The sequence below is a fragment of the Lethenteron reissneri genome, chromosome 5 (genome assembly GCF_015708825.2).
Source record: "Lethenteron reissneri isolate LAM-NWPU_2019-01 chromosome 5, ASM1570882v1, whole genome shotgun sequence".
NCBI lineage: Eukaryota > Metazoa > Chordata > Hyperoartia > Petromyzontiformes > Petromyzontidae > Lethenteron > Lethenteron reissneri.
In genome coordinates, this window is record NC_083783.1 from 3,614,480 (window position 1) to 3,641,576 (window position 27,097).

General features: G+C 59.1%; 3 protein-coding genes across 6 annotated transcripts in view; 1 reads left to right on the top strand and 2 right to left on the bottom strand.

The window, feature by feature from the left end:
• The window catches only part of LOC133351394 (intersectin-1-like), a 33,907-nt gene extending 32,206 nt beyond the window's left edge, over window positions 1-1,701 (bottom strand). The window contains exon 1 of the mRNA XM_061566557.1: window positions 1,063-1,701. Within this exon, the coding sequence (XP_061422541.1) occupies window positions 1,063-1,105 (43 nt within the window). The 5' untranslated portion in view covers window positions 1,106-1,701. The remainder of the gene's footprint in view (window positions 1-1,062) is intronic.
• Window positions 1,702-2,714: 1,013 nt separating this feature from the next.
• On the top strand, window positions 2,715-20,518 carry CRYZL1 (crystallin zeta like 1). Of its 4 annotated transcripts, XM_061566864.1 has the most exons (13): window positions 2,715-3,190; window positions 6,261-6,403; window positions 8,418-8,682; window positions 11,206-11,278; window positions 11,810-11,854; window positions 12,529-12,597; window positions 13,716-13,843; window positions 16,120-16,231; window positions 17,168-17,266; window positions 18,316-18,431; window positions 18,647-18,752; window positions 19,169-19,214; window positions 19,677-20,518. In XM_061566864.1, the coding sequence occupies exons 3-13, from the start codon at window positions 8,500-8,502 to the stop codon at window positions 19,774-19,776; spliced, it is 1,077 nt and encodes a 358-aa protein (XP_061422848.1). In that variant the 5' UTR covers window positions 2,715-3,190; window positions 6,261-6,403; window positions 8,418-8,499; the 3' UTR covers window positions 19,777-20,518. The 4 variants fall into 4 exon arrangements, with proteins under 4 accessions (XP_061422848.1, XP_061422837.1, XP_061422847.1 ...); XM_061566853.1 differs by lacking the exon at window positions 6,261-6,403; XM_061566863.1 differs by lacking the exon at window positions 6,261-6,403 and having other exon boundaries at window positions 8,421-8,682.
• Window positions 20,488-27,097, bottom strand: MRPS15 (mitochondrial ribosomal protein S15). Its single transcript, XM_061566961.1, has 8 exons — window positions 26,761-27,097; window positions 25,552-25,614; window positions 24,251-24,326; window positions 23,642-23,690; window positions 23,395-23,479; window positions 23,002-23,060; window positions 22,061-22,252; window positions 20,488-21,111 (listed from the first exon to the last, which is right to left on the bottom strand). The coding sequence occupies exons 1-8, from the start codon at window positions 26,987-26,989 to the stop codon at window positions 20,989-20,991; spliced, it is 876 nt and encodes a 291-aa protein (XP_061422945.1). The 5' UTR covers window positions 26,990-27,097; the 3' UTR covers window positions 20,488-20,988.

The window sequence follows — 27,097 nt, forward strand, 5'->3', positions numbered from 1 at the left end:
TCTTTTTTGTCTGGTGAGATATCGATATGTATGATACACACACGCGTATCAGTGGCACACACAAGCGCGAACAACTCACAGTAAATACACTCGACACGTTTGTCAACAACAGTGCGGCCTTAATGATACAACTCTTTTGCTGTTCTACATCACAGCATGCGATGCGCTATGCTGCAGAGGTCGCAAACGGGTTTGATTCCTTACCCGTACCCGGCCGCACCAGGGTACCCGTACCCGGCCGCACCAGGGTCGCAAACGGGTACCCGGCTACCCGTACCCGGTCGGGTACGGGTAGCCGGGTATCGGGTAGGGTACGGGTATCGGGTACTCGGTTGCAACCTCTGCTATGCTGATCCTTCCTCCTCCAATCCTCCCTCCTTCCCTCTCCTCCTTCCCACCCTCTCCTCCTTCCCACCCTCCTTCCCTCTCCTCCTTCCCTCTCCTCCTTCCCACCTTCCCACCCTCTCCTCCTTCCCTCTCCTCCTTCCCTCTCCTCCTTCCCACCCTCCTTCCCTCTCCTCCTTCCCTCTCCTCCTTCCCACCTTCCCACCCTCTCCTCCTTCCCACCCTCTCCTCCTTCCCACCCTCTCCTCCTTCCCTCTCCTCCTTCCCACCCTCTCCTCCTTCCCTCTCCTCCTTCCCTCTCCTCCTTCCCACCCTCTCCTCCTTCCCACCCTCTCCTCCTTCCCTCTCCTCCTTCCCACCTTCCCACCCTCTCCTCCTTCCCTCCTCCCCACCCTCTCCTCCTTCCCACCCTCCTTCCCTCTCCTCCTTCCCTCTCCTCCTTCCCACCTTCCCACCCTCTCCTCCTTCCCACCCTCTCCTCCTTCCCTCTCCTCCTTCCCACCTTCCCACCCTCTCCTCCTTCCCACCCTCTCCTCCTTCCCACCTTCCCACCCTCTCCTCCTTCCCTCTCCTCCTTCCCACCCTCCTTCCCTCTCCTCCTTCCCACCTTCCCACCCTCTCCTCCTTCCCATCCTCCTTCTCTCTCCTCCTTCCTTCCCCTCCTTCCCCTCATTCCCATCCTCCTTCCCACCCTCCCTCCCTCTCCTCCTTCCTCACCTGCACCCCCCGAGACGACCCCGGGGTGGGCCAGGGACGACATCTCCGCGGCGGTGGCGGTGTGGGGAGGAGGCGGAGAGGGAGGCGAGGGATGCCGGCAGGCGGCAGACGGGCTCCGGCCTCCAGCGTGATGGGCCTCGGGACGAGTCGGAGGCCGCGGGCGGTGTGGAAATCGCGACTTGGGGCTGAAGCTGATGATGCTGCTGATGGGCTGGGGGTGAGACTGGGGCTTGGGGCTGCTGATGATGATGGGCTGGGGATGAGACTGGGGCTTGGGGCTGCTGCTGCTGATGATGATGGGCTGGGGGTGAGACTGGGGCTTGGGGCTGCTGCTGCTGATGATGATGGGCTGGGGATGAGACTGGGGCTGGGGGCTTGGGGCTGCTGCTGATGATGATGGGCTTGTGATGAGACTGGGGCTTGGGGCTGCTGCTGATGATGGGCTGGGGATGAGACTGGGGCTGGGGCTGCTGATGATGATGATGGGCTGGGGCGAGGGCTGAGGGGTGGAGGCGGCGCGGGTGCCGCCCTCAGGAAGATTTCCGTGTCTCTCGAGTTTCTGTATCTCGGTGTCTATCTCTGTCTCTCTGTCTGTCTCTGTGTCTCTGTCTATCTCTGTCTGTCTCTCTGTCTATCTCTGTGTCTCGGTGTCTATCTCTGTGTCACTCCCGGTGTCTCCCTGTCTGTCTCTATGTCTGTCTCTGTCTCACTCTGTGTCTCTGTCTCTGTGTATCTCTGCCTGTCTTTCTCTCCGTGTATCTGTCTCTCTATCTCTGTGTCTCCCTATCTATCTCTCTGTCCCAGTCTCTCTGTCTCTGTCCCAGTGTCTGTGTCTCTCTATATATGTCTGTGTCTCATTCTCTGTGGCTCCCTGTCTGTCTCTGTCTGTATCTGTCTGTCTCTGTATCTCTGTGTCTCTGTCTATCGCTGTCTCTGTCTGTCTCTGTCTATCTGTCTCACTCACTGTGTCTCCCTGTCTCTGTGTCTCACTGTGTCTCTCTGTCTCCCTGCCTCCCTGTGTCTCTGTCTCTGCGTCTCTGTGTCTGTATCTGTGTCTCTCTGTGTCTCTGTCTCACTCTGTGTCTGTCTCACTCTGTGTCTGTCTCACTCTGTGTCTGTCTCTCACTCTGTGTCTCTGCGTCTCTCTGTGTCTCTCTCTGTGTCTCACTCTGTCTCACTGTGTCTCTGTCTCTGCGTCTCTCTGTGTCTCACTGTGTCTCACTCTGTCTGTGTCTCTGTCTCACTCTGTGTCTCTGTCTCTGTCTCACTCTGTGTCTCTCTCTGTGTCTCACTCTGTCTCACTGTGTCTCTGTCTGTCTGCGTCTCGCGCAACGCGCGCGCGGGGTTCGGCCAATGGGCGGAGACAAACGACAAGCGCTTCACGACACTTCACGACACTCACTCTCCCTTCGCTTTACGGCACGCCCAACATTTTACGGCGCCTCCTGTCAGCTGCGCTGCGTGGCCTCGAAAGTCAACAGAAGGCGACGTTTCGGGCAATGGCCCTTCTTCACAGCGCGGAAAGAGACAGTGGATATAATACGAGTTGTGGACTGCACTTGTTTACGCAATGGGGCCTGATAAGAACAATTGCACAATGTTTTTTTTCTGATTAACACGTTTTTTTGTTTAATTGGCACGTGAAATGTTACACTAACAGTGCCCATTGAAGCAGACAGAGCCCTTCAGTAAATGAAACGTGTTTTACTCAAACTCCATTTGTATTGAAAGTAAAAATTAAAACATTTCCGAGTTCGCTCTACGCTTTACGGCACGGCCCACTGTATCTAGTCGCCTCACGACACTTCACGACATACGGGGCGTACTTTACGACATACGGGGTACGAGCTTTACGACATACGGTGGCCGAGCTTTACGACATACGGGGTACGAGCTTTACGACAGACGATGGACCAGCTTTACGACATACAAACACATGACGGCTTCACGACACTCCCTTCGGTTTGCTGTTCACGACACTTTACGGCGCTGCTTTACGACTTACCCCGTGATCCGAGTCGCCGTCTCACCACGTGACCCGTGCCAGGTTGGGTGCACACGGAGCAGGGCGCGTCACGTGGGCATCGCTGCGTCCTGCTGGCGGGAGGAGGTCACGGGACAGACCCAGGTGACATGGGTTGACTGCTGTGCCAGGCTAGGTGCAGGAGGAGGTCACGGGACAGACGCAGGTGACATGGGTTGACTGCTGTGCCAGGCTAGGTGCAGGAGGAGGTCACGGGACAGACGCAGGTGACATGGGTTGACTGCTGTGCCAGGCTAGGTGCAGGAGGAGGTCACGGGACAGACCCAGGTGCCATGGGTTGACTGCTGTGCCAGGCTAGGTGCAGGAGGAGGTCACGGGACAGACCCAGGTGACATGGGTTGACTGCTGTGCCAGGCTAGGTGCAGGAGGAGGTCACGGGGCATCCCCAGGTGACATGGGTTGACTGCTGTGCCAGGCTAGGTGCAGGAGGAGGTCACGGGACAGACCCAGGCGACATGGGTTGACTGCTGTGCCAGGCTAGGTGCAGGAGGAGGTCACGGGACAGACCCAGGTGACATGGGTTGACTGCTGTGCCAGGCTAGGTGCAGGAGGAGGTCACGGGACATCCCCAGGTGACATGGGTTGACTGCTGTGCCAGGCTAGGTGCAGGAGGAGGTCATGGGACAGACCCAGGTGACATGGGTTGACTGCTGTGCCAGGCTAGGTGCAGGAGGAGGTCACGGGACAGACCCAGGTGCTATGGGTTGACTGCTGTGCCAGGCTAGGTGCAGGAGGAGGTCACGGGGCATCCCCAGGTGACATGGGTTGACTGCTGTGCCAGGCTAGGTGCAGGAGGAGGTCACGGGACAGACCCAGGTGACATGGGTTGACTGCTGTGCCAGGCTAGGTGCAGGAGGAGGTCACGGGACAGACCCAGGCGACATGGGTTGACTGCTGTGCCAGGCTAGGTGCAGGGGGAGGTCACGGGACAGACCCAGGTGACATGGGTTGACTGCTGTGCCAGGCTAGGTGCAGGAGGAGGTCACGGGACAGACCCAGGTGACATGGGTTGACTGCTGTGCCAGGCTAGGTGCAGGAGGAGGTCACGGGACAGACCCAGGCGACATGGGTTGACTGCTGTGCCAGGCTAGGTGCAGGGGGAGGTCACGGGACAGACCCAGGTGACATGGGTTGACTGCTGTGCCAGGCTAGGTGCAGGAGGAGGTCACGGGACAGACCCAGGTGACATGGGTTGACTGCTGTGCCAGGCTAGGTCCAGGAGGAGGTCACGGGACAGACCCAGGTGACATGGGTTGACTGCTGTGTCAGGCTAGGTGCAGGAGGAAGTCACGGGACAGACCCAGGTGACATGGGTTGACTGCTGTGCCAGGCTAGGTGCAGGAGGAGGTCACGGGACATCCCCAGGTGACATGGGTTGACTGCTGTGCCAGGCTAGGTGCAGGAGGAGGTCACGGGACAGACCCAGGCGACACGGGTTGACTGCTGTGCCAGGCTAGGTGCAGGAGGAGGTCACGGGACAGACCCAGGCGACATGGGTTGACTGCTGTGCCAGGCTAGGTGCAGGAGGAGGTCACGGGACAGACCCAGGTGACATGGGTTGACTGCCGTGCCAGGCTAGGTGCAGGAGGAGGTCACGGGGCATACCCAGGTGACATGGGTTGACTGCTGTGCCAGGCTAGGTGCAGGAGGAGGTCACGGGGCATACCCAGGTGACATGGGTTGACTGCCGTGCCAGGCTAGGTGCAGGAGGAGGTCACGGGACAGACCCAGGTGACATGGGTTGACTGCTGTGCCAGGCTAGGTGCAGGAGGAGGTCACGGGGCATACCCAGGTGACACGGGTTGACTGCTGTGCCAGGCTAGGTGCAGGAGGTCACGGGGCATACCCAGGTGACACGGGTTGACTGCTGTGCCAGGCTAGGTGCAGGAGGTCACGGGACAGACCCAGGCGACATGGGTTGACTGCTGTGCCAGGCTAGGTGCAGGAGGAGGTCACGGGACAGACCCAGGTGACATGGGTTGACTGCTGTGCCAGGCTAGGTGCAGGAGGAGGTCACGGGACAGACCCAGGTGACATGGGTTGACTGCTGTACCAGGCTAGGTGCAGGAGGAGGTCACGGGACAGACCCAGGTGACATGGGTTGACTGCTGTGCCAGGCTAGGTGCAGGGGGAGGTCACGGGGCATGCCCAGATGACATGGGTTGACTGCTGTGCCAGGCTCGGTGCAGGAGGACGTCACGGGACAGACCCAGGTGCCATGGGTTGACTGCTGTGCCAGGCTAGGTGCAGGAGGAGGTCACGGGGCATTCCCAGGTGCCATGGGTTGACTGCTGTGCCAGGCTAGGTGCAGGAGGAGGTCACGGGGCATACCCAGGTGACATGGGTTGACTGCTGTGCCAGGCTAGGTGCAGGAGGAGGTCACGGGACATCCCCAGGTGCCATGGGTTGACTGCTGTGCCAGGCTAGGTGCAGGAGGAGGTCACGGGGCATTCCCAGGTGCCATGGGTTGACTGCTGTGCCAGGCTAGGTGTAGGAGGAGGTCACGGGACATATCCAGGTGACATGGGTTGACTGCTGTGCCAGGCTAGGTGCAGGAGGAGGTCACGGGACAGACCCAGGTGCCATGGGTTGACTGCTGTGCCAGGCTAGGTGCAGGAGGAGGTCACGGGGCATTCCCAGGTGCCATGGGTTGACTGCTGTGCCAGGCTAGGTGCAGGAGGAGGTCACGGGACATATCCAGGCGACATGGGTTGACTGCTGTGCCAGGCTAGGTGCAGGAGGATGTCACGGGACATCCCCAGGTGACATGGGTTGACTGCTGTGCCAGGCTAGGTGCAGGTGGAGGTCACGGGACATCCCTAGGTGACATGGGTTGACTGCTGTGCCAGGCTAGGTGCAGGAGGAGGTCACGGGGCATACCCAGGTGACACGGGTTGACTGAGATGAACGGCAGATGCACCACCTGTGCTCCCCACTGTTCCACCTCACTGCGTTTTAGCCACCCGGCGCTCCGCTCGTTGCTGTGAACGTCGCTCGCAATCAAATCCAGGGCTCCTGGGTCCCGCACAGCCAGTTGGCAAATGTGGCTGTGGTCATGGATGGTGACCCGTGATGGCGATGTGGCTTGGCAGATCTTCATTCAGCGGTGGATGGATCATGGCTCATGGTGATGAGTAGTGTATGGTGGTGGTAGTGTGTGCGTGTGTTTGCAGCGCTGCGCTACGAACCTGGTGACTACAGTTCGTTTCCCGCTCTCGGTCACATCGGTGACGAATTCAGTGGACCGGTGCTGGGTCTCCTCTAGGTCAACTCAGCTTTAAACGAGCACCTGGTGCGGTGTGTAAACATCAGAACTAGGGAAACAAAAGCGGCCGGGCGTGGTGCTTGCCACCCACTCCCTCGTGTGCCATGCCATCATTCATAGGTCTTACTCGCTAACAACACTTACCGATTATTAACCACTTTTTTATTTTACCAGGTAAGGCCCACTGAGTTATATAACTTTTTCAGAAGCGGCCTGGCTTCTGAGACAGAACGTACCAACCGGCAGACTCTCCTGTCCTCTTCTGTCACCTGACCACGCTCCCTTCTCGATCACTCCCGTAGCCACCAGTCCCTTCGTACTCACAGCTGATACCCCTGTCATTGCCTCCCGTGGCCACCAGTCCATTCGCACTGCAGGCTGACTCCCCCTGTCATTACCTCCCGTGGCCACTAGTCCACTCGCACTGCAGGCTGACTCCCCTGTCATTACCTCCCGTGGCCACCAGTCCACTCGCACTGCATGCTGACTCCCCTGTCATTACCTCCCGTGGCCACCAGTCCACTCGCACTGCAGGCTGACTCCCCCGTCATTAAATCCCGTGGCCACCAGTCCACTCGCACTGCAGGCTGACTCCCCTGTCACTACCTCCCGTGGCCACTAGTCCACTCACACTGCAGGCTGACTCCCCTGTCATTACCTCCCGTGGCCACTAGTCCACTCGCACTGCAGGCTGACTCCCCTGTCACTACCTCCCGTGACCACTAGTCCACTCACACTGCAGGCTGACTCCCCTGTCATTACCTCCCGTGGCCACTAGTCCACTCGCACTGCAGGCTGACTCCCCTGTCATTACCTCCCGTGGCCACCAGTCCACTCGCACTGCAGGTTGACTCCCCTGTCATTACCTCCCGTGGCCACCAGTCCATTCGCACTGCAGGCTGACTCCCCCTGTCATTACCTCCCGTGGCCACTAGTCCACTCGCACTGCATCCTGACTCCCCATGTCATTACCTCCCGTGGCCACTAGTCCACTCGCACATGTAAAGCCCACCGAGCTATGCAGCTCTTCTTCATCAGCGACCTGGCGACAAATGATAGCTGGAATGAAGTGGCTTATCACGTGGGAATGTATAACAGGACCCTGCGGGGTGGGCTGGTAGGAATAATACTTAGTACCGGTACAGGGATATCGACCGGGTATAGAGGAGTTAAAGAAAAAATTACTGTATTCTAGTGTAACTTTAATTAAAAGTGTTTGTTTTGACAAGAAACGCTGTGAGATTTAAAGACCCCCCAACACCACCCTCAACACCAGCCCTCCCACCACCACCCCCCACCACCACCACCCCACCACCCCCCACCACCACCTTCTGCACTAGGCCTCGCGAAGCCTGCCGCACTAGGCCTCGCGAAGCCTGCCGCACTAGGCCTCGCGCCGTGCTTTTCGTGCACAAATAAGGCGATTAAATGTATCTCGTCTCTGTGTTAATAAATGTTTCTTGTCTCTGTGTTAAAAAAAACGTGCTGCGTTTCAGTAAAGTAATTGTTTAAATAAACGTGCTGCGTTTCAGTAAAGTCATTTTGAAGCGAAGTTTAAAGTTTTGCCGTGATGCACCGGAAGCGACGGCCATCTTGTTTAATTCACAGATCGCAGGGGGAGCGGGCGGCCATCTTGTCGGACAGGGTCATGCCAAGTGTTTGCAGTAGGGGGCGATGTTGATACACGGACGGACGGACAGTCGGACGGACGGACGGACACATTAATCTATTGGTGGTCTGGTCCACTTCGTTCCTACCAGTATAAGCCAAACAATCTAAGTGCTCGTTGATTCTAAATGTGAAGGAAAAACCCGGAGGAGCCGCAGAAAAATACAAGTGACCATGGAGAGAGAGACGCAGACTCCAAATATACAGCAGCAGGCGTCAGGGTTAGGGATGGAACCCACGACCTCCTGCATACCAGGCGAGGAAGTTAACATCTCCTAGCCACCTCGGTGGCCCAAGTCTGTTGTAGGCGATACGGGGGATCTTTGTCGACTTACGCACCCATGGCGCGTCTCATCCCTTCCCCCCACGTTCCACCAGAAGTCGTCGTCTTCATCTCCTCCTCTCTCCGGACGGGGCTGTCGGCCGCCCTTCTTCCTTCCTCCCGTCTACGGCTCCCGTCATGAGGGGCCTCTTCATGGACGCCACGGGCGATCGACCGCAGTTCTTCCTGCACGGCAAGGAGCAGGCGGAGGAGGAGGTGGAGGAGGTGGTGGGAAAGTCGACCCCCGGATCGCGAGAGGTGGACACCCACGCGGTGGTGGTCGCCGTGAAGGCGTGCGGCCTCAGCCCCGTGCCGTGCGCGGTGAGACCATCGCTGGGGCCGTCGTCCTTGGACATGAGAAGGCGTTTTCACTTCGGGGCGATCGTCATCGACACGGCTGCTGCCGCTGCTGCCGCTGCTGCTGCTACTGCTGCTACTGCTGCTGCTACTGCTGCTGCTACTGCTGCTGCTGCCGCTGCTGCTGCTGCTGCCGCTGCTGCTACTGCTGCTGCCACTGCTGCTGCTGCTACTGCTGCTGCTGCCGCTGCTGCTGCCGATGCTGCCGCTGCTGCTGCTGCCGCTGCTACTGCCGCTGCTGCCGCCGCTGCTGCTGCTACTGCTGCTGCTACTGCTGCTGCTACTGCTGCTGCCCGTAGACCTGCTCTCTAATTGTCCAGCCTGTCGTTGTTCCTACCATGGGACAATCCCCCAAAAACATCTGTGATGCGCGTCTGAATGTTATTAGTTCCCAGAATTGTTCCCTTCTTTTGAAATTCCCACCGTAGTCTGGGTTCTTTAATGACAATAAATCACGCCTGTGAAAAAGAGTTCCCAGAGTTCGCACACAACGTGCATCAAAAGCACTGAACGTAGCTGCTGCCCCAAAGTCTTGGAACCACCACCCAGTTTCGTCTCCAGGCATCTCGGCTCTGCCGTCTCTCTCATTTAAACCGACCCTCTTCAAATCACTCAAGTTCTAGTGCGGATTTAATTTTAGAACGTGATTGCTATTACAGTTTTACGTTTTGTGTTTAGTTTGTTGTCCTTCCCCCACACTTCCGATGAGCCCGGTTGGCTAAGTACAGTGCAAAAGAAGTTCAACATACTGTACATCCTCCTGTGACGTGTCCCAGTTTTTTGTGCCTCGGAGGTGCCAACCCCATCCTCCATCGCATCACGCAATGCCGATTGACGGTGGTCACCGCATCGCATCACGCAATGCCGATTGACGGTGGTCACCGCATCGCATCAGGCAATGCCGATTGACGGTGGTCACCGCATCGCATCACGCAATGCCGATTGACGGTGGTCACCACATCGCATCAGGCAATGCCGATTGACGGTGGTCACCGCATCGCATCAGGCAATGCCGATTGACGGTGGTCACCGCATCGCATCAGGCAATGCCGATTGACGGTGGTCACCGCATCGCATCACGCAATGCCGATTGACGGTGGTCACTGCATCGCATCACGCAATGCCGATTGACGGTGGTCAATGCATCGCATCACGCAATGCCGATTGACGGTGGTCAATGCATCGCATCAGGCAATACCGATTGACGGTGGTCAATGCATCGCATCACGCAATGCCGATTGACGGTGGTCAATGCATCGCATCACGCAATGCCGATTGACGGTGGTCACCGCATCGCATCACGCAATACCGATTGACGGTGGTCAATGCATCGCATCAGGCAATACCGATTGACGGTGGTCAATGCATCGCATCACGCAATACCGATTGACGGTGGTCACCGCATCGCATCACGCAATGCCGATTGACGGTGGTCACTGCATCGCATCACGCAATGCCGATTGACGGTGGTCAATGCATCGCATCATGCAATGCCGAGCCTGACGGTGGTCACCGCATCGCATCACGCAATACCGATTGACGGTGGTCACCGCATCGCGCGGTTTCAGATGCGCTTCTGTGGCCGTCTGGAACGCTCTTCCGATATTAAGAAGCCACGGGATATATGCACTTTTTAATCATCTTGATTGAAAACTAATTTCTTGAGAAGTACTTTGTGTTTGGTTTGTTGTCCTTCCCCCGCACCTCCTTTGAGCCCGGTTGGCTCAGTAGAGTGCAAAAGAAGTTCAACATCCTCCTGTGATGTGCCAACCCCATCCTCCATCGCATCAGGCAATGCCGAGCCTGACGCTGTCCCCACTGTCCCCGCTGTCTCCGCTGTCCCCGCTGTCTCCGCTGTCTCCGCTGTCTCCGCTGTCCCCGCTGTCCCCGCTGTCCCCGCTGTCCCCGCTTCCCCGCTGTCCCCGCTGTCCCCGCTGTCTCCGCTGTCCCCGCTGTCTCCGCTGTCTCCGCTGTCTCCGCTGTCCCCGCTGTCTCCGCTGTCTCCGCTGTCCCCGCTGTCTCCGCTGTCCCCGCTGTCTCCGCTGTCCCCGCTGTCTCCGCTGTCTCCGCTGTCCCCGCTGTCTCCGCTGTCCCCGCTGTCTCCGCTGTCCCCGCTGTCCCCGCTGTCCCCGCTGTCCCCGCTGTCCCCGCTGTCTCCGCTGTCCCCGCTGTCTCCGCTGTCCCCGCTGTCTCCGCTGTCCCCGCTGTCCCCGCTGTCTCCGCTGTCCCCGCTGTCTCCGCTGTCCCCGCTGTCCCCGCTGTCCCCGCTGTCCCCGCTGTCTCCGCTGTCCCCGCTGTCTCCGCTGTCCCCGCTGTCCCCGCTGTCTCCGCTGTCTCCGCTGTCCCCGCTGTCTCCGCTGTCCCCGCTGTCCCCGCTGTCCCCGCTGTCCCCGCTGTCTCCGCTGTCCCCGCTGTCTCCGCTGTCCCCGCTGTCCCCGCTGTCTCCGCTGTCCCCGCTGTCCCCGCTGTCTCCGCTGTCTCCTGCAGCTCCTTGCGCGACTCAAGATGCAGCAGTCCCCGCAGCCCGTGGGGCGGGAGGTGGCGGGGACGGTGGCCGCCGGTGTGGATCGCAGCTCACGCATCGCAGCTCACCGGTCGCGGTTCGATGATTACCGATCGCGGCTCACCGCTCCCCTGATCCCGGTTCGCTGATTGCGGGGAGATCGCCGATCGGTGTCCCGTCGCCGGGTTGTCGCTGGCCTCGGTCGGTCGTGATTTCTCGCTCGACAGGGAGGGCCGCGTGAGGCTTTTGCCGTCACTGTGCCACTCCAAACCGTGCCAGTGGCGGACGCGGAATTCTTTGATGCGTAAATTGGAAGTTAAAAACTGACGAATATGAAGGAGGAGGCAGCATCGCAGCGATGGGGCACCACTCCGCTACTCCGCGCGCAATTATCTGGCTCATCAGCCACTTCAACGACATCTGCCATGCCGATAAGAAGACTGATCCCAGTCGACTAATTCTGGTTCACCGATTGTGATTGCTGCGTTGGCAGTCCCAGCGTGGTGGGCGGTGGCGGTGGGGGGTTCGCGGGGATTGTTCGCGTGGTGACGCCGCACGTTGTGCTCGTTGTCGTGGTTGTGTTTACAGTCGGAGCGCTGGTGACGTTCTTCAAGCCCGGCGATGAAGTCGTGGGTAAGGAGTCCCTGGCTCGATACCTCTCGCGCGCTCGCTCACTCACACGCTCACACTCACACACACTCGCTCATACACACACACTCGCTCACTCACACACACACACACACTCGCTCATACACACTCGCTCGCTCACATACTCAAATACGCTCACACACACACTCGCTCGTACACATGCTGGCACACACTCGCTCGCTCACATGCTCAAATACGCTCACACACACACACTCGCTCACACACACACACTCGCTCACACACACTCGCTTGTTCACACGCTCGTACACACACTCGCTCACTCACACACGCGCATTCGCATACTCGCACAAACACACACACTTGCACACTCGCTCGCATACTCACTTGCACACGTGCTCGCACACTCACGTACTCACACGCACACACACAATACAGCACCATGCGTGGCCCCACTTTGTCTTCCCAGTACTGGTGTTTATACACCGCACCAAGGCCTCATTTAAGTCGAATAATGGGACGCGAGGATCAGTTCAGGTATTTGCCACCGATGTTGCCCATGAACGGAAATCGAACTCTGGGCCGTCGGGTTTATCGTGCGGTACGCTACCCGCTACACTGCCGCAGTGCAGAGCGCGTGCGCACTCTCGCACCTCACTTGGCTCGGAAGCGCACGCGCGCTGACGTCACTGCCGTTACAGGAATCCTGCCGCTTGAAAGCGCGGAGTCCGGCCTGTCTCCCCGCGTCACCGTGCACGAGCACTGCCTGGGTGAGAATGTTAACAACCTCGCCTGGTACGCAGGAGGTCGTGGGTTCGATACCAACCCTGACGCCTGCTGCTGCTGTATATTTGGAGTTTGCGTGTCTCTCTCTCATCATCATCACAGTGGCTAGGAGATGTTAACTAGCTCGCCTGGTATGCAGGAGGTCGTGGGTTCAATACCAACCCTGACGCCTGCTGCTGCTGTATATTTGGAGTTTGCGTGTCTCTCTCTCATCATCACGGTGGCTGTGAGATGTTAACTACCTCGCCTGGTGTACAGGAGGTCGTGGGTTCGATACCAACCCTGACGAATGCTGTTGTATATTTGGAGTTTGCGTTGTCTCTCTCTCATCATCATCACAGTGGCTAGGAGATGTTAACTACCTCGCCTGGTACACAGGAGGTCGTGGGTTCGATACCGACCCTGACGCCTGCTGCTGCTGTATATTTGTAGTTGCGTGTTTCTCTCTCATCATCATCACGGTGGCTATGAGATGTTAACTACCTCGCCTGGTCTACAGGAGGTCGTGGGTTCGATACCAACCCTGACGCCTGCTGCTGTATATTTGGAGTTTGCGTCTCTCTCTCATCATCATCACGGTGGCTAGGAGATGTTAACTACCTCGCCTGGTCTGGAGGTCGTGGGTTCGATACCAACCCTGACGCCGGCTGCTGTATATTTGGAGTTTGCGTGTCTCTCTCTCATCATCATCACAGTGGCTAGGAGATGTTAACTACCTCGCCTGGTCTGCAGGAGGTCGTGGGTTCGATCCCGACCCTGACGCCTGCTGCTGTATATTTGGAGTTTGCGTGTCTCTCTCCCCGTGGTCGCGTGGATTTTTCTCCGGGTCCTCCGGTTTTTCTCCCCTCACATTTAAAAGCAACATCACGAGTTACACGAGTATTTGGCTGCTGTACATTTCCACGTGATGATGAGCCGCTTCGTTGAGCTGTCACTTGTGGCCAGGTCGCTTCTGAAAGAAGAGCTACATAGCTCATTGGGCCTCACCTGGTGGAATTCCCTTGTCGCCAGCGGGCGGCGCCAGCAAACGATTGCGGGGCTGCGCCTTCACGAAACGGCGCATCGACTCCGCAGTGACGCCCTCCCCCCCCCCGCCCCCCAGTGTTGAGGCCGAGCGGCGTGGGCTGCGTGCAGGCGGCTGCGTGCGTGCGTGACGGCATGGTGGCCACGGCGGCGCTGCAAGGCCTCGCCGCAGCCGGAGCGGCCGTGCTCGTGACGGACGCGGCGACCGTGAGAGCCTCGCACGCGCACACGCACGCACACACGCACGCACACACACACACGCGCACACGCACACACGCACGCGCACACACACGCACACACGCACGCACACGCACACACGCGCACACACACGCACACACGCACGCACACATGCACACAACAACAACCGCCATTCGCCACTAAGTGGCGGTGACGTCACCACGACGCTTGTGCCAGGCCAAGTGCACCTTGAGGCCACGTGAAGTGTCGAACGCCCGCTGACAGAAGGTCACGGGGCAGACCCAGGTGCCACGGGTCGACTGACCGAGATGACCGAGATGACTGGCTGATGCACCACCTGTGCCCCCTACTGTACCAACTTGCTGTGCTTTAGCCACCCGGCGCTCCGCTCGTTGTTGTGAGCGTCGCTCCTCCGCCTTCCGTTGTTGTTGGAGGGCGACTGCCTCCAACTGCCCAGTAGCGTCCTTCACGAGCCTCCTCCACTGAGGCCGATCTTGACACCGCTGGTACCAGTCATCGGCAAGTCCACTCAGCTCCACGTCCTCCTGTACCACATCACTCCATCTCTTCTCCAGCCCGTGCCGCGCCCGTTTAGCCCCCTCGATCCGGCCGAACAAAAGCTGTTTGGGCATGCGGTGGCTGGGCATGCGGGCTACATGACCCAGCCAACGCAGCCTTGCCTGCCGGAGGAGCTCACCGATGGGACTTTGCCAAGATCTTTCAAGGATTTGTGAGCTCCTCACACAATCCAGCCTGGTTAAACCCAGGATGGATCGTAGGCAGGCCAGCCTAAATGTTTCCAACCGGCGAAGATGCTCCATTAGGGGGGTCCACGTTTCGCAAGCGTAGAGAAGGGAGGGAATGACCGTGGCCGAGAAGACCTGAAGCTTCGTGCGGAGCGACAGACCAGGTAGCTTCCACACAGCGTTACGCAACCGATGAAAAGATATTGCCGCTCGACTGATTCGGAGTGAGACCTCTGCTGATAAACTGGAGCCGGTCATAAGCACACTGCCCAGGTATGGGAAACTCTCCACTCTCTCCACAACTTCCCCATCACCGATTGGGAGTTGTGGGGGTGGAGTGTCCAATGGTACAAAATACCCAGGCAGGTGCTTAGTTTTGGTGGGGCTGATGGTAAGGCCCCACCTCTTAGTGGCACGCTCCAGTCTCAGCAGCAGCATCTCCAACTCCTCTTCTGAATGAGCAGCTATTACCAAATCATCGGCATACATAACGTGGTTGACCAATAGGGAGCCATCCCTTGATCGCACCCGGGCGTCGATCAGCCTCCCATTATATCTGTACCAAATGGAAATTCCCCCGGTACAGCTATTGAAGGCTTCACGAACTAGCAGTCGAAATAGATGTAAAATAATGTGGGAGCCAGAGGACATCCCTGTCGCACCCCAAGGTGTACAGGGAATGGCTCTGACTCCCGGCCATGTAGTTTTACCCGGGCCCATTCACCATCATGAAGGTCCTTAATGATCGTGAGCAGAGGGTCAGGGACTCCGAAAGCACGAAGAACAACCCAGAGCCCAGGCCTACTGATGGTATCATAGGCCTTGACCAGGTCAATAAAGCAGAGATGTAGGTCTTATTGGAATTCCCTACACCTCTGCTGTAGCAGACGGACAGAAAATATGGCATCTGTGCAGGGCCGCCCTTTCCTGAAACCGCATTCGGGTTCCGCAAGCCTCTCCTCAGTGTGCCTAGCAAGGCGATGTTGAATAATCCTTGCCAGGATCTTTCCCGGCACACTGAGGAGTGAGATGCCCCTGTAGTTGTTACAGTCTGTGCGGTCCCCCTTCTTAAAGAGGGGAACCACCAGGGCATCCTTCCAATCCTGCGGTACCCGTCCAGCGGTCCAGACTGTTGTTATGATGTCATATAGGGCAGTCTGTGCACAAACGCCACCCTCCCTCAGCATTTCGCTTGGGAGATCATCTCTGCCCGGTACCTTTCCTGGCAGCAGCAGCACATCCAGCACCACCAGCACCACCACCAGCACCACCAGCACCACCACCAGCACCACCAGCACCACCAGCACCACCAGCACTACCACCAGCACCACCAGCAGCACCACCAGCAGCACTACCACCACCACCAGCAGCACCACCAGCACCACCACCAGCACCAGCAGCAGCACCACCAGCAGCACCAGCAGCACCACCACCACCAGCAGCACCACCAGCAGCACCACCAGCAGCACCACCAGCAGCACCACCGGCACCACCAGCAGCAGCAGCAGCCTGCTGCTCTGTGTTGTTGCCGGTGTGCAGTCGGTGGGCGTGGCGATCTGCCAGTTGGCTCGGCACCGTGGGGCAAGGGTGGTGGCGGCCGTGGGCCCCGGGGCGGACAGGGAGGCCCTGGAGCAACTGCGGCCACAATCTGGTGAGGGGGCACGGGCCCAGCGGACACAGCGCAGCAGACACCACGCCTGTTACACACAGCACACACACAGCACACACAGCACACACACCACGCCTGTGTACACACAGCACACACACAGCACACACAGCACACACACCACGCCTGTGTACACACAGCACACACACCACACCTGTATACACACAGCACACACAGCACACACAGCACACACAGCACGCCTGTTACACAGCACACACACCACGACTGTGTACACATAGCACAGACACCACGCCTGTTACACACAGCACACACACAGCACACACAGCACACACAGCACGCCTGTGTACACACAGCACACACAGCACACACAGCACGCCTGTGTACACACAGCACACACACCACGCCTGTGTACACACAGCACACACACAGCACACACAGCACACACAGCACGCCTGTGTACACACAGCACACACAGCACGCCTGTGTACACACAGCACACACAGCACGCCTGTGTACACACAGCACACACACCACGCCTGTGTACACACAGCACACACAGCACACACAGCACGCCTGTGTACACACAGCACACACACAGCACGCCTGTGTACACACAGCACACACAGCACACACAGCACGCCTGTGTACACACAGCACACACACCACGCCTGTGTACACACAGCACACACACCACGCCTGTGTACACACAGCACACACACCACTCCTGTGTACACACACACAGGTGTACATACAGCACACGCCCCTTTATACACACACACACACGCCTGATGCACACACACACACCTGGGGTACACGCACACACACACACCCTGTACACACACACACACCTGGTGTACACACACCCTGTACACACACACCCTGTACACACACACTTGGTGTACACGCACACACAAAGCGGCATACACACAGAGGGATGCGCTGGCGTTGCCGTGTGTGCAGCGCGCGTGGTGGAGCTGGGCGAGCGAGGCTGCGACCTCGTGGCGAGCTGCCTGGAGGAGACGGGGGGGCTCGGAGTCGACCTCGTGGTGGACGCTGGAGGTAAGGACGACTCACGTGACGACGACTTGTGTAACGACGACTCGTGTGACGACGACTTGACACACTTCTCTTGAGATGGCACTTTATTGAAGACGCGTTCACTTGACATCAGGCGTACGCCCCCACTGCAACAGCCCCGAGTCTCCCGCGCATCTCCCCCTTTTATACCGACCGAGGCCACGCCCCCCTTCTCGAACCTTCTCGCTGACTCTGGACGCTCGCTCCACCGGCAGACTCCACCGTCCTCTTCCGTCACCTGACCACGCTCCCTTCTCGATCATTCCCGTAGCCACCAGTCCCTTCGTACTCACAGCTGATACCCCTGTCATTACCTCCCGTAGCCACCAGTCCCTTCGTACTCACAGCTGATACCCCTGTCATTACCTCCCGTGGCCACCAGTCCACTCACACTGCAGGCTGACTCCTCTGTCATTACCTCCCGTGGCCATTAGTTCACTCGCACTGCAGGCTGACTCCTCTGTCATTACCTCCCGTGGCCACTAGTCCACTCACACCGCATGCAGGCTCTAGTGTCATGACACATGTAAAGCCCACCGAGATCTGCAGCTTTTTCATCAGCGACCTGGCCACAAATGATAGATGGAACGAAGTGGCTCATCACGTGGGAATGTATAGCAGCCAAACAATCTAAGTGCTCGTTGAGTCTAAATGTGAAGGGAAAAACCCGGAAGAGCCGGAGAAAAATGCAAGTGACCATGGAGAGAGAGACGCAGACTCCAAATATACAGCAGCAGGCGTCAGGGTCGGGATCGAACCCACGACTTCCTGCATACCAGGCGAGGTATTCAACATCTCATGGCCACCGTGGCGCCCCTCGTTATCGTGTCTGCACCGAGCGTCCGTCCGTGCGCGTGCGGCGCGGGGTCACGGTCACTCTCGTAGAGATGATCGACACAAAGCATCCTACGGTGGAGAGGGGCGTTGCTCTCGACGACTCACTGCACATTCCACGCTGTACTATCCACGCTGCACTATCCACGCTGCCCCCAATTGTGTTTGTTTCTCGCTGCTAACGCCCCCGGCGCCAGCGCGAGGGAGCAGCACCGGGGGGGCTCCGCCCGCGTCCGGCTCGCCGCGCAAGCACGAGCTGATCAGCGCCCTCGCCGTCGCCGGCCAGTGGGTCACCACCCACGAGCAGCTGCAGGTAAAGCCGCTCCTCCGCCCTCATGGACCGCAGTGGAGCCTCCTCAATTAGCGTGGCTCGGACGCGCGACGTTTGCAGGCCGCCGTTTATAAGCGCGTGGTGGGGGGGGGGGGGGAGTACGCGTGGGGCCGCGTGGGGCCGCGTGTCCCCTCGCTTGTGGCTCCTCGCGTGTCCCCGCGCCCGTCACGCAAGGCGCTCTCTCTCTCTCTCGGCAGCTGGACCCCCCCGACTGCGCCCTGCTGCAGCTGAAGGGCGCCAGCGTGCGCTTCCTCAACGAGGAGCTGTGGAGCCTCTCCCCCACTCGCCGGGGCCGGCACCTGCGTATCCTTCACGCGGCAAATACACCGCCACCGCAGCACCGGGGCCACAGCACCGCACCACCGCACCACACCCACAGCACCGCACCACCACGCCCGCAGCACGGGGCCGCTCGCCCTGCCGTGTGCCGCTGAACGTGGGCCTGCTCCCCCACGCCGTGCAGGGGTTATAGGGGCCGCTAAATGACCATACTTCACCGTGCTGGCCAGTCGGGTTGGTGGTGGGGAGAATACAACCACGGATTCAGCTGCACTGCCCTCTGCTGACAACGTAGCCCCCCACAGAAGCAGCCCACCGGACCCGGCGGGCTAAGCCCTGCTTAGCTTCCGAGGCGTGACAAGAGCCGGGCACAGGCGGCAGTGCCCCCCCCCCCCCGTGCACGCAGGGGCAGCGGAAGCATCCTTAACACGCCGGCTCAGACGTCTTGCGCGACGTCATGGAGAAGCTCTCGGCTGGCGTGTTCAGGTGACCCGCACGGCGCACGACACTAACCCCAACTGTGAGCCTACGGGTCTCAGTGTGAGCCTACAGGCCACTTTGTGAGCCTACTGGTCTCTATGCGGGTCTGCGGGTCTCTGGGTGTCCGTGTCACCGCATGGTTGCCATGGGCTCTGGTCCATGGAATGAAATGGGGCCCTAGCCCAGAGCCCCGGCCCCTCTGGCCTATGGGTCCCGGGCAGTTTGACCACGTGCACAATCGGGTGTGCTTCACCCCCTGGCTGATAGGGCACGAGTGTCAGTCACCACATCAGTGTGCCTCCACGCACACCACAAAGTGTAACCACACACACACCACGTAACCCACACCACACAGTCACCACGCACACCACAAAGTGTAACCACACACACACACACCATGTAACCCACACCACACAGTCACCACGCACACCACGCTGTAACCACGCTCGCTCCGTCTCCGTGCGGCAGGCCGCTGGTGCACGGTGCGGAGGGCCTGGGGCAGGCGGTGGAGGCGATGGCCACGGTGCAGGCCGGGCGCTCGCAGCTCAAGCGCGTCGTGCAGCTCTGATCGTGCCGGGAGTCGACGGGGTCACCGGGGTCACAGGGTCACCGGGTCGGCCTCGCGCTTTGCGTGGCGATGACCTCGAGGTTGCGGCGACACTGCTGGGGTTCGTCAACTCCGGTTCCCGATGGGCGCGAAACGGATTTGGCGTCACGACTGCCGCAACACACGAGCGCACGCGACTGTCGCTTGCGCCTCCTCTCAACTCGCTAACATCCACTGCGCGTCTCCATCCCGCGAGTCTCCGATCTCTTGCCCACAGCTCTCCTCTCTCGTGCATCTCTCACCTTCGGACATCATCGCTTGTTCATCTCCGATCTCTCTCATCTGTCTCTTGCCCACAGCTCCCTCTCGTGTCACGGTGTCAGTGAGCCTCTCTCTCGAAGCTGCACGCTCTCTCCAGCTCACTCATCGCTCGCCACAACCACCCCCGCCCACAGTGGCCACACCTGCTCTCCACAGGCACCGACTTGCGATGGTTGCTCACGGTAAACCCGCACTGCCTGTGACGATCGCCAACTGACAAATGCACATTCCCCGGTGCCATCATCATCGGCCACGGTCAATCCACTGCTGGCTGAAGGCTGCCGCCAACCCCCGCCACCCCCCCCCCCCCCCCCAAGCGTTCCGGGGACTTGGAACTTGGAACTCCAACGCCGGACATCCCTGCAGCAGCAGCAGCAGCAGGGCGCGACATAGCCACTCGAGTCGAACGGGAAGAATCGAGCAATTATTTTATTGCGCAATGCCACGGGACAAGCCGCGAGAGACGAGACGCCCCGGGAGACGAGACGCCACGGGAGACGAGACGCACACAGACGGGGGAGGGAGTCTCTACGTGAGTCTGTGGGTCTCTACGCGAGTCTGTGGGTCTCTACGTGAGTCTGGGTGTCTACGTGAGTCTGTGGGTCTCTGCGCGAGTCTGTGGGTCTCTGTGTGAGTCTGTCGGTCTCTGTGTGAGTCTGTGGGTCTCTGTGTGAGTCTGTGGGTCTCTACGTGAGTCTGTGGGTCTCTGTGTGAGTCTGTGGGTCTCTGTGTGAGTCTGTGGGTCTCTACGTGAGTCTGTGGGTCTCTACGTGAGTCTGTGGGTCTCTACGTGAGTCTGTGGGTCTCTGAGTCTGTGGGTCTCTGGGTCTCTTAAGGACAGACGCGACGAGAGGGGAGCGCGTGAGACGAGAGTGGGGACACCGGGACGTGTGAGCACCGGCAGCCGAGCTCTCAGCCGCTCCCTTCACACGGGGGAGCCGCCTGCTCCGCCTGCGCCGCCTGCGCCGCCTGTGCCGCCTGTGCGCGGGCCTCCTGGCGGGCCCGGTAGCGCCGCTCGTTAACAAGCTGACGAACCTGCGGGGGGTAGGGGGGGGAATCACGCGAGTCGTGAAACGGCAGGCGTTGCGTTCGTCGACACGTGTGTCGTCACCCTCGTACGTACGTGTGTGAGGGTGACATGTCGGCAACACGCGTGTGAGGGTGACGACACGTCGGCAACACACGTGTGAGGGCGACGACACGTCGGCAACACGCGTGTGAGGGCGACGACACGTGTGCGAGGGCACATCGGTTCAATTAAATTCACTCTGAAAGCGTGAACAGATCGGCCCTGTCCATTGCATATATATGTGTTGAATTTCTTTCGCGCCGTACGTAGCCAACTGCGCTAATTGTAAAGATCCGAAACTAATAAATTCTTTTGAGTGAAGTCGCGTCGCTCTGAGCAACTGGCAAGCGTCGCAGAGTCCGTACACGCAACGAGTCGAGCTGGAAGGCAGCAAGCCGGGTGGTCAGCTGGCACCAACAATCGCTCCCGCTCTGCGGTCCTCTACGCGTTCAGATGTTCTCAGTCAATTGACGAGCGTTTATTACGCACGTTGGAGGAAACCGGGTGCAGCCGGAGAGAACCCACAGCACGTGCGGGGGTGGGGGGGGGGGCAACGCTCTATCCCCGTACAGGTGGCGACAGTTGGAGTGAAACTACGGGACATTTACATGACAAAGGAGCTTCATGTCTTCTTGGTTCTTTCGGTAAAGTCACGTAGAAGGGAAGACGGCTGCTTGCGTTGTGGCCGAAACGTCGTGTGAATTATTTTATTATGTTTTGTTTTTATTATTTTATCACTTCCCTTCTACGTGACTTTACCGAAAGAACCAAGAAGATGAATCCCTGCAGTCACGAAAGCTTTAAATCGAAATTTGAGCTTCATGTCATCGGATTTCTCCCGCATCGAGATTCTGGTTTCGATAAAGATCCTGATGAGTCGGCGTGAATAGTGCCGCGGCGGTCGGCCCTCCTCACCCTCACGACGAGCGCTTTCTTGGCGACCCAGCGGCGCGAGGCGCGCCGGTGGTACGCCGGCGGCAGCTGGAACGAGATGTTGAGCGCCGTGCACGTGTGCTCGAAGCGGTCGTAGCGCGTCCGCCGCAGGTACTTGAGAAGCTTCTTGCGTCTGTCGGACGCCATGAGCATGTAGCGCTTGTTGGTCTTGTCCTGGAGACGCGCACGCACACACCGGTGGGCGGGCGAGTGAGTGGGTGGGCGGGCGAGTGAGTGGGTGGGCGGGTGAGTGAGTGGGTGGGCGGGTGAGTGGGTGGGCAAGTGGGTGAGCTGGCGAGTCGTGAAGCTTCATGTTAACATCGAGACAGACACGAGTGGGTGAGCGAGCGAGTGGGTGAGCGAGCGAGTGGGTGGGTGGGCGGGCAAGTGGGTGAGCTGGTGAGTCGTGAAGCTTCATGTTATCATGGAGACAGAGACGAGTGGGTGAGCGAGCGAGTGGGTGAGCGAGCGAGTGGGTGGGTGGGCGGGCGAGTGGGTGAGCTGGTGAGTCGTGAAGCTTCATGTTATCATGGAGACAGAGACACGAGTGGGTGAGCGAGCGAGCGGGTGAGCGAGCAAGTGGACGAGCAAGGAGGTAAGCGGGCGAGTTGTAATGCTTCATCTTATTCTGGAGGCGCAAGTGGGTGAGCGAGCGTGCAAGTGGGCGAGTCTTGAAGTTTCATCTTAAATGGGAGACACGTGGGTGAGCGGGTGAGCGAGTAAGCCGGGCGAGTCTTCATCCTATTTGGGAGACACGAGTGGAGCGTGGTGTGTTCCTGCGGTGCGTCCCGGGCCTGGGCGCCAGGGCGACGCTTCCGAGCGGACGACCACCGAGGAGACGGAGCGGCGAGGTCGGCTGCACGTGGCCAGACCCTTCCCGGCCTCGCGGGTTCTCACTTCGGTGAACCAAACCTGGCACTCACCCTCGGGTGCTGGACCAGGTGCTCGCTGTAATTCCGGATCCTCGCCGTTAGGACTGCGACTGCAGATGAAACAAAGACAAAAGATCCCCCGCTGTGTAGCCTTCAAACAGACTGTTGGGGCAAGTGCTGTTAGCGAGGGGCACTTTTGTCTCCCCAGTTCTGATGTTTACACACCGCACCAGGTGCTCGTTTAAGGCTGAGTTGATGTAGAAGAGGCCCAGAACTGGTTCATATATGTGAATGATGTTGGGCTGTGAGACTACTGTATCGTAGACTCGGTGTGCTGTATCGTAGACCCCGCTGCGTGATTCCCCTGCGCGCTGTGACTGTGGACTCGGTGGGACGGCCACTCGGCCAGGTGCGGGTGGATGTAGCGGCAGGTGGAGTCCTCACTCTGAACCTCGGTGGAGCTGCGATCCTCGGGGCTCCGCTGCACCAGGGCGATGTACTGCTGCTTCTTGAGTTTCAGCTTGTCACTCTGCATAGCACGGCGGCATATACCAGTACACACACCAATACACATGCCAGTACGCACGCCAGTACACACGCGAGACAAGAGGACGATGCAGGAAGTGTACATGCGACGCTGCACCACCTTCACGTGTTGTTAAATAAAATCTGCCAGTGCACTGTGACTCACGTGACTCCCCAGCTCCAACGAGAGCAGCCTCCGCACGCACTCGTCGGCCCTGCGGACAGAAACCCGATCCTCCAGCGGGGTCTGAGTGCGTGCAATTAACCATAAACCATAACCTTCACTGTAATCCTTAACCATAAAACCTATCCCTAAAGCTTTATCCCAACACTTAATCCTGCTAAACCCTCAACCCTGACCCTGATCACTAATCCTAATACGTAACTCTAAACCCTGACCCTTATCGCTAATCCTTATAAGTAACTCTAAACCCTGACCCTTATCTCTAACCATAAAATTATCTCTAAAACTTGACCCTTATCTCTAACCCTCATATCTAACTCTAAACCCTGACCCTACATGAACCCTAGAGAAGTGAACCCGCCATTTGTCATCAACTGAAGGATAAAGAGAGTCAGCAACAGGAAAGTGCCGCTCACCCAACCGAGGGAGTTCTGCTATTGGACGAAACCCCGGTCCGTGATGACAGTGGTTGCTAGAGACTCGATGTATCTTCCTGCATCTGCAGGGACAGCCACCACTCGCGTGTGAACGGTCGGAATGCGTGGGTGAGGGGCGATGGTGAGCGGTGGTGAGGAGTGGTGCGGCACTCACGTCTGTAGCTCACTCAGGCCCTCAAAGCCGTATTTGGTGGCAGTCGGGGGTAAGTCATCCAGCTGACTGGTAGCCACTGCGGGGGGGGGGGGGGGGGGAGAATCAGGGGTAAGTCATCCAGCTGACGGGGGGGTCAAGGGTAAGTCATCCAGCTGACTGGTAGGCACTGGGGGGGAGTCAGAGGTAAGTCATCCAGCTGACTAGTAGGCACTGGGGGGGGAGGGGTCAGGGGTAAGTCATCCAGCTGACTGGTAGGCACGGGGGGGGGGGGGGTCAGGGGTAAGTCATCCAGCTGACTGGTAGGCACTGGGGGGGGGGGAATCAGGGGTAAGTCATCCAGCTGACTGGTAGGCACTGGGGGGGGGGGGGTCAGGGGTAAGTCATCCAGCTGACTAGTAGGCACTGGGGGGGGAGGGGTCAGGGGTAAGTCATCCAGCTGACTAGTAGGCACTGGGGGGGGAGGGGTCAGGGGTAAGTCATCCAGCTGACTGGTAGGCACTGGGGGGGGGGGGTCAGGGGTAAGTCATCCAGCTGACTGGTAGGCACTGGGGGGGGAGGGGTCAGGGGTAAGTCATCCAGCTGACTGGTAGGCACTGGGGGGGGGGGGGGTCAGAGGAAAGTCATCCAGCTGATTGGTAGCCACTGCAGGGGGTGGGGTTTGGGAGACAGGGTAAAGGGAGAATTCTGAGATAACCCCACTACTCTCGTCTTGATTAATCGGCATCATACATTTGGAGCTTGCGTGTCTCTCTCTCTCCCCGTGGTTGCGTGGATTTTTCTCCGGGTTCTCTGGTTTTTCCCTCCACATTTACAATCAACAAAACGCGTTTAGAGTATTTCGCTGCTATAAATTTCCACGCGATGATAAGCCACTTCGTTGAGCTATCACTTGTGGCCAGATCGCTTCTAAAAAAGAGCTGCGTTGGCTCAGTGGGGCTTTACCTGGTAAAATAAAATAATAATAAAAACAGATCAAACCGAATCCATCTGGCGAGCCCAGATCCCATCGAATGGCCTCACCAAACTATGTCGGCACAGTAACAACATCTGTCCCCTTGCATTTCAATGCCAGACACGAGGATAATTTGTATCTTCTACAATCTCGAGTATCTGTAAAATAAAGACTGATCGATGTGGTCCAGTTATTACCGTTACTCTGATCTCGGTAACCCAGTCGCTTCTAGACAGTTTATCCTGTTTAGTCGCATTAGTTTAGAAGTCGCTTTAGTTGCATTAGTTTAGAAGTCGCATCAGTGTAGGAGACACGTTCGTGGCTGCGGCTGGGTGCGTGCGGGACTCACCGACTCGCGGCGCCGCCTGTCGCTTGCGCCCGTAGAGCCTCTTCGCCTGGGCGGCCCAGTTCACTGCGAACAGAGAACGGCGGCACGGAGTGAGGGTCAGGGGGACGGGGAACACGGCTCTCCCCGGGCTCCATTAGCTGTCTACTCCCCGAGGCCCGTATCTCTTTCTCCCCGTGTCTCTCTCACTCCCCGTGTCTGTCTCCCCGTGTCTGTCTCCCCGTGTCTGTCTCCCCGTGTCTGTCTCCCCGTGTCTGTCTCCCCGTGTCTGTCTCCCCGTGTCTGTCTCCCCGTGTCTGTCTCCCCGTGTCTGTCTCCCCGTGTCTGTCTCCCCGTGTCTGTCTCCCCGTGTCTGTCTCCCCGTGTCTGTCTCCCCGTGTCTGTCTCCCCGTGTCTGTCTCCCCGTGTCTGTCTCCCCGTGTCTGTCTCCCCGTGTCTGTCTCCCCGTGTCTGTCTCCCCGTGTCTGTCTCCCCGTGTCTGTCTCCCCGTGTCTGTCTCCCCGTGTCTGTCTCCCCGTGTCTGTCTCCCCGTGTCTGTCTCCCCGTGTCCGTCTCCCCGTGTCCGTCTCCCCGTGTCCGTCTCCCCGTGTCCATCTCCCCGTGTCCGTCTCCCCTCGTGTCTCTCTCCTCGTGTCTGTCTCCCCGTGTCTGTCTCCCCGTGTCTGTCTCCCCGTGTCTGTCTCCCCGTGTCTGTCTCCCCGTGTCTCTCTCCCCGTGTCTCTCTCATGGTGTCTGTCTCCCCGTGTCTCTCTCCCCGTGTCTGTCTCCCTCCTCGTGTCTGTCTCCCCGTGTGACTCCCAGTCTCTCCCCGTGTCTCTCTCCCCCTGTCTCTCTCTCTCCCCGTGTCTCTCTCCCCGTGTCTCTCTCTCCCCGTGTCTCTCTCTCCCCGTGTCTCTCTCACTCCCCGTGTCTCTCTCTCCCCGTGTCTCTCTCTCCCCGTGTCTCTCTCACTCCCCGTGTCTCTCTCTCCCCGTGTCTCTCTCACTCCCCGTGTCTCTCTCTCCCCGTGTCTCTCTCACTCCCCGTGTCTCTCTCGCTCCCCGTGTCTCTCTCACTCCCCGCCTCTATCGTCTCTCCCCGTGCCTCCATCAGTATCCCCAATCTCCACCCCCCGTGTCTCCCTCTGTCTCCCCGTGCTTTCCCTCTCCCGCCGTCTCCCCCTGTCTACCCCTCTCTCTCACCTCGTCTCCCTGTCCCCCCGTGTCTCCTTACCCCGAGGGGTCGCGGTCCCGCCGCTGGCCCCCGCCCGTGGCGGCTGCGCGAGCAGTCGGGCCCAGGAGCTGACCCCTGCACGGGAGGAGGCGAGGCCGGTGGGCAGCAGGAGGAGGCGGCGGCAAGGGCCCAGGCACCCAGGGGCTCCCACGAGGCCCTGTGATGACCCCGCGAGGCCCGGGAGCACGGAGATGAGGAGCGGCACTCGTCGTGGCAGCTGCGTCTGCATCGCGGCGTCTCCCCGCGTCGCCTCGATCGCCCTCTCACCCACGACAGTCACGCCTGCATGGGCGCCGCCATGACACCCTGTCACGTGCCGGATACGTCACCAAGAAGA

Bases quoted from the DNA above. Each gene is read 5' to 3' on its own strand.
- MRPS15 (XM_061566961.1), bottom strand. From the start codon at position 26,989: ATGCAGACGCAGCTGCCACGACGAGTGCCGCTCCTCATCTCCGTGCTC. The intron at 25,615-26,760 runs GTAAGGAGACAC...CTCTGTTCGCAG, and splicing joins CGGGACCGCGACCCCTCGGG to TGAACTGGGCCGCCCAGGCG. The intron at 24,327-25,551 runs GTGAGTCCCGCA...CCCCCCCCGCAG, and splicing joins ACAGGCGGCGCCGCGAGTCG to TGGCTACCAGTCAGCTGGAT.
- CRYZL1 (XM_061566864.1), top strand. From the start codon at position 8,500: ATGAGGGGCCTCTTCATGGACGCCACGGGCGATCGACCGCAGTTCTTC. The intron at 12,598-13,715 runs GTGAGAATGTTA...CCCGCCCCCCAG, and splicing joins CGTGCACGAGCACTGCCTGG to TGTTGAGGCCGAGCGGCGTG. The intron at 19,215-19,676 runs GTGACCCGCACG...TCCGTGCGGCAG, and splicing joins CTCTCGGCTGGCGTGTTCAG to GCCGCTGGTGCACGGTGCGG.